We start from the raw sequence: 6,000 nt of genomic DNA on the forward strand, positions 1-6,000 counted from the left end.
ACATTTTGCGTTCTACTAACATTTAGTTCTTTTTTCTCTGGCTCAAGTTTCATTCTTTTCCCAAACTTTTCAAGTTTTAGTCTTAATAAAGATTGGTAGGCTAGGAGGATAAAAATAGTAACAAACAGAAGATGATGATTTCATGGTAGGTTATAACAATTATAGTGGAAGTTTAAACATTGTTAAAAGTGAAGGGGTAGTGCCGGTGTGACAAAGATTACCAAGCGAAAATGTGGTAGGAGCTTGTTAAGTGCTAAGTAGAAAACATAACAAGACTACAGAGTAATACTTTCAATCAATCTTTCTTACTTCCTTTCTTTGAATACATTGGCTATGTTTATACACTCATACCAGAGTAAATATTCTTGATTAATTGCATACCAAATTGATTACCAGATTCCATAACAAACTAACAACTATAACAGTCTTTATATTACTGTTAACATTCACCTAACTTCTTAAGAGGTAAAACCCAAAGCAAATTTTGAAACTGAGCAAACAACGAATCAGACAAAAGCCAGGACTTCACCGACAATAAGAGACTCAGCAGCCACATTTTTGCGAACAAAAAACAAATCAAGCTCAACATGTTTGAATTTAGAGTGTAACACTGGATTAGTTGTAACAACTGCAACACTTGAATTGTCACACCAAACTGTTGGAGGATCAAAAGAACTAATTTGTAACTCTGTCAATAAAGAAACTAACTATGTAACATCACTAGACGCTGCAGCAAGACTTCGATATTCAGCCTCTGCTGTAGATCAGGACACAACTTGTTGTTTCTTGGAACACCACAAAACTGGCATATGACTGAAGTATATACAAAACTCTGTAGTAGACCGACGATCATCAAAATCAAGTCCCCAGTTGGCATCAGCATATCCAACTAAAGATAATCGATCAGAAGGACGAAAAACCAGCCTATGAGTGATGTACCATGTAAATCCTCAGGATACGTTTTAATGCTACCAAGTGAATCGTAGTAAGTGCATGCATAAACTGACATACATGATTTACAGCATAAGCAATATCGGGCCGAGTCAGAACAACATATTGAAGCACACCAACGAGGCTTCTGTATTCAGTAGGATCTACAAGTCGATCACCTTCATCTTTAGACAACGTTGGTGAACTAACTATTGGCATATGAACACTCTTGGCATTAGTCAAAGAACTCCGGTCAAGAAGATCTCGAATGTACATACGTTGACATAAGTGCAGACTGCCACTGGAAGACCTACTGACTTCAATTCCTGAGAAATAATAAAGCTCACCCATATCCTTTAGAGAAAACTTGAGATGTAGTTGCTGAGAAAAACAACTAATTTCATTAGTCGACCTCCCAGTAATAATAATATCATCCACATATACTAAGATATAAATGGTGGACTTGTTTGAAACTTTAACAAACAAGGAAGCATCAGCTTTAGACATGACAAAACCAGACAAAAGAAGAAATTGTTTCAACTTTTCAAACAACGCACGAGGAGCTTGTCGTAAACCATACAAAGCCTTGGTCAGACGATATACTAAAGGCTCACCATTTGGTCTACATTGAACATATCCAGGAGGCTACTGCATGAATACTTCATCAGTTAGATCTCCATTTAAAAAAAAATATTTATATCAACCTGACGAAGGTTCCAACCATTAGACGCATCAATAGATAAAATGGTTCGGATTGTCGCAGGTTTGACCACTGGGTAAATGTTTCTTTGAAGTCACATCGAGGAACTTGAGAACATCCCTTTGCTACCAACCATGCTTTTTGACGATTAACTGACCCGTCAGAATTCTTCTTAATTTTGAAAAGTCATTTGCACCCAATTACTTTTCAACCAGGAGGTAGAGAAACCAGTTCCCATGAAGTGTTTTCCATTAAAGCATAAAATTCAGCTTGAACATCACTTTTCCACTCCGTATGAGCAAAAGCTTCTTCAACAGACCGCAACTCAAAATCAACAATATCCACTAACAACGCCTTTGGCTTAAAAATTCCTTCTTTAGATCGAGTAATCATAGCATGAGTATTTCATGTAGAAAGAGAAGGGATAATTTGAGACACACTGGATTGATTCTCCAGACGAGCTTCTATGGATAAGCTTGAAACACACTATTCCCTGAGACTGTTTCCAAATTCAATCGATAATTCTACTGAGACTAGCTGATGAGGACATAGATCTGGTAACTCAGTCAGAATAGGTTGACTAGACTGATAGTTTGAAGCAGAAGACAATTGAGCAGTCGTTGGTGACCAAGCATTAGTGTGACTGGGTTCTGTAGACGACCGATCAAAAGAAGTGCTAACAACAGGAACATATGTGGATGAACTGGAAGATGACTAAATAGTAGATGGAGTAGACAAGCGAAACAGAAATCGACATTCATCAAACACAACATAACGAGACATAATAATCTTACCCTTCGGTGTGAAACAATAATAGCCCTTATATTGAGAACTATGCCCTAGAAACGTACATGATTGAGAATGAAAATCCAGTTTGTGTGATGAAAAATGACGTAGATACAAAAAACAACAACAACCAAACACTCTTAAGTGATCATATGCAGGTTCATGACCATACAAACTTTGATACGGAGACTGGCCTTTTAGTACCGAAGTAGGTAGACGATTGATAAGATGAATAACACTGCAGAATGCATACCCCCAATACTATATAGGTAGATTAGCTTGAGCTAAAAGTGTAAGAGCAGTCTCTACAATATGCCTGTGTTTTTACGCTCAGTTATCCCATTTTGTTCTAAAGTATGTGGACAGGAAACACGATGAAGAATCCCATAACTAGCAAGAACTGATGCAAAACGCACGAAACTCACCACCCCAGTCACTTTGAAACTTTTTAATTTTCTTTTCAAACTGTGTAACAATCATTTTTTGAAACTGAAGAAAACAGTCAAGTGCTTGAGATTTATGTTTAATCAAATAAACCCAGGCAAATCTATTATACATGTCTACAAACGAGACATAATACAGATTGCCCCCACAAGCAACAGAAGTTGGTCCCCACAAATCAGAAACAACCAATTCAAACAATTCCATATATTCAGTAGTAGAATGCAAAAATGGCAATTTGTGTGCTTTTTCTTTTTGAGAGGCTATACACATATTATCAAGACATTTTTTATTTGAAGCAATTCGAAACTTATCAAGAACATGTCTAACAACTGTAGCTGAAGGATGACCAAGTCTGTTATGCCGCAGAGTAAAAACATCATCAACAGACGGACAGTCTTGAACCCCGATGTTGTGAACAATAGAACTGGACTCAGATGAAGCTGTCGTAGCGGCCGAAACCTGATATAGACCATCACATACTTGGCCTCGCAACAAAATTTCTCGAGTCTAAATGTCTTTAATGACACAATAAGAAGGATGAAATTCAAAAAAACACATGATTGTCTATAGTAAACTGAGACACAGACATAAGATTCTTCCGTATACTGGGAACACACAACATTAGACAGATGCAATAACTTATTTGTTGTAGGCAAAACCGTATTACCAATAGATGAAATTGTAGTAGGGGCTCAATTCCCTATAATCAGAGAATAAGTACCTGAATATGATGTTGTCGTATTTAATCTCGAGGCATCCTGACAAACATGATGAATGACTCCTGAATCTGGATACCAGGACGAGGTCTCTATTGGCACAAAAATATACGAATTAGTGTTATCAAAATTAGAATCACACTGTGTAGCAGGCGAAAAATCAGACGCACGAAATTTAGGAATTCGAGGCAGTCCAACACCCTGTAATGAATCAAAATCAAATACTTGAGCACGAGGTTTAGTGCGCCACTAACCATTATGTTGTCGAGAATTGTCGAAACCCACATAATTAGCATTAGGCTCAGATGAATTTTGTGTAAAATGTCGGCCAACATTAACCTGTCCATCGCGTGGCCCATTAGAATTATGTAGCCCAAACGGCTGACTTGAAATCGTTTGCCTGGGCACCGCAGCATTGGGGTCAAACTGCTGCTGACCCAAATTATGCCCAAATTCATGCTGTTCGTCACACCCAAAATAAGGCCCAAAACTATGCTGGACATTATGCCCAAACACAGACCCAAAACCATGCTCCATATCATGCCCAAAACCACGACCCAATTTGGTCTCATAAGCACGCCCACTATACAACTGAACATACGGGCCACCCATCATTTGCGGGTCAGTTGGAGACCAATTATGATTAGCAGCAAAATAATTAGGGTTTTTCCAATTGGAAACCCTATATCCAACACCCGACGGCCCCCATGAAGACGACTCACCTTCTAGACGATGTATCTGGTCAGAGTGACCAAAACGGAAACGTGTCGGAGTGAACTTGCTCGGGCCACCATAGTCGCGGTTGAAGCGATAAAAACACCTTTGAGCGAGATGGCCATAGCGGCTACAAATTTGGCATTGCACTCGAGAACGAAACCTGCGCCCACTCAAGCCAGAAAATGAGCGACCATCACGCCTAGAACGTAGAGCCGACTCAATCACCGCCACGGCCGGAGAGGCTTCAACCACGTTAGCATGCATCGGCGCATCGTGCATAGCTTGCATCTGACGAGTTTGAAACTCGAGCAACACATCAACCAGTTGCTAAAACGGAAGCATTTTCGACGAGAAAGACACAAGATTTAATATCGCATCAATATCAGATGGAAGACCGACAAGGATTACTTCTACTTTTTCGGCTTCTGAAACAACAAAACCAGAGGCCTCAAGCAAGGCACAACTGTTCTGAATTTTGGCAATGAACTCGGTAACAGCCAATGCACCTTTTTTTAGAGAGTGCAGCTCATGCTTGATTCTTGAAATCTTAGCACTGATAAAGATAGTAAATAACCAATTTGCAGTAATCCAGATATCACATGTCGTTTTAGCAGCAGTAAACGAATACAATAGAGACACATTAATAGTATATAGTAGCCAAGATGTTAAAATCTTATCTTGTTGAAGAAATGCAGCAGCATCTGGATTTGGAGTCAGCAAGCCATCCGGTGAGGCCACGAACTTAGGCGGAGCAGGTAAAGTTCCATCTAAAAAACCTTGTAGCTCATATCCTTCTGTAATTAATATGATATGTTGCTACCACTGCACAAATTTTTTTGCATCTAACTTCACTGTATCATGACGAGGAAACACTTGGATCAAACGTGAATTGGAAAACGATGATGGAGGATGATCAACAGACGTGGAGTTCTGTGAATTGGCCATAAACAACAAAGAAAACAGCAGCAGACATCGACACCTGGAGGAACTAGGCGACTGATACCATGTTAAGTGCTAAGTAGAAAACATAGCAAGACTACAGAGTAATACTTTCAATCAATCTTTCTTACTTCCTTTCTTTGAATACATTGGCTATGTTTGTACACACATACCAGAGCGACTATTCTTGATTAACTGCATATCAAACTAATTACGAGATTCTATAACAAACTAACAACTATAACAGTCTTTATATTACTGTTAACAGAGCTCACTGCGTATGGACTTGGAGGAAATAAAGGTGCGTAGGGACCTAGATATTGAGTTAGAACATTAATGTTGGAGATGCCTAGTGCTATTTGTGTTTCACTTCAGGTTCTACTCTTGATTCCACCAATACTGGTAGCAATTCTCCTATCACCAATTGGTGTATCTCAAGCTTTGGTTATTCAAAACATGCCCGCTCCCTTTGGATTACTTTTAATTTGAACCATTTTTTCACTAATTTTGGTAATTGCTTGATTAATATAAAACATCAACATTTTCAAATTTTCAATCCATCGGATAGGACATTCAATATGTAACTTTTTAAAGATTTCAATCTGTAATTTTAAATAACAATCTTAAGGATGTCAAGGCTCGAGCTCTTTAAAGATTTCAATCTATAATTTTAGATAACAATCTTTAAGGATGTCAAGCTCGAGCTTAACTAAAAGTGCAAGCAGAAGCAATTTGTAAAGGAAAAAGGCGAAATAGGTTGGGTTTAAA

At 38.5% G+C, this 6,000-nt stretch overlaps 1 protein-coding gene and 1 long non-coding RNA gene across 3 annotated transcripts; one reads left to right on the plus strand and one right to left on the minus strand.

The window, feature by feature from the left end:
- Positions 1–3,010: 3,010 nt before the first annotated feature.
- Positions 3,011–4,581, minus strand: LOC121219887 (uncharacterized). Its single transcript, XM_041098558.1, has 2 exons — positions 3,831–4,581; positions 3,011–3,668 (listed from the first exon to the last, which is right to left on the minus strand). Exons 1-2 carry the CDS (start codon positions 4,579–4,581, stop codon positions 3,553–3,555), a joined length of 867 nt encoding a protein of 288 aa, XP_040954492.1. The 3' UTR covers positions 3,011–3,552.
- On the plus strand, positions 4,106–5,781 carry LOC107929344 (uncharacterized). Of its 2 annotated transcripts, XR_001692784.2 has the most exons (3): positions 4,185–4,783; positions 4,981–5,336; positions 5,501–5,781. It is a non-coding gene; the product is annotated as an uncharacterized lncRNA (long non-coding RNA). The 2 variants fall into 2 exon arrangements; XR_005916917.1 differs by having other exon boundaries at positions 4,106–4,783; positions 4,981–5,781.
- Positions 5,782–6,000: the final 219 nt, after the last annotated feature.

The sequence above is a fragment of the Gossypium hirsutum genome, chromosome D08, assembly GCF_007990345.1.
Source record: "Gossypium hirsutum isolate 1008001.06 chromosome D08, Gossypium_hirsutum_v2.1, whole genome shotgun sequence".
Taxonomy (NCBI): domain Eukaryota; kingdom Viridiplantae; phylum Streptophyta; class Magnoliopsida; order Malvales; family Malvaceae; genus Gossypium; species Gossypium hirsutum.

Excerpts from the sequence above, each read along its gene's own strand:
- LOC121219887 (XM_041098558.1), bottom strand. The coding sequence starts at position 4,581 with ATGCAAGCTATGCACGATGCGCCGATGCATGCTAACGTGGTTGAAGCC. Across the intron at positions 3,669-3,830 it reads CAATTCTCGACAACATAATG|AGACCTCGTCCTGGTATCCA; the intron begins GTTAGTGGCGCA and ends TTGTGCCAATAG.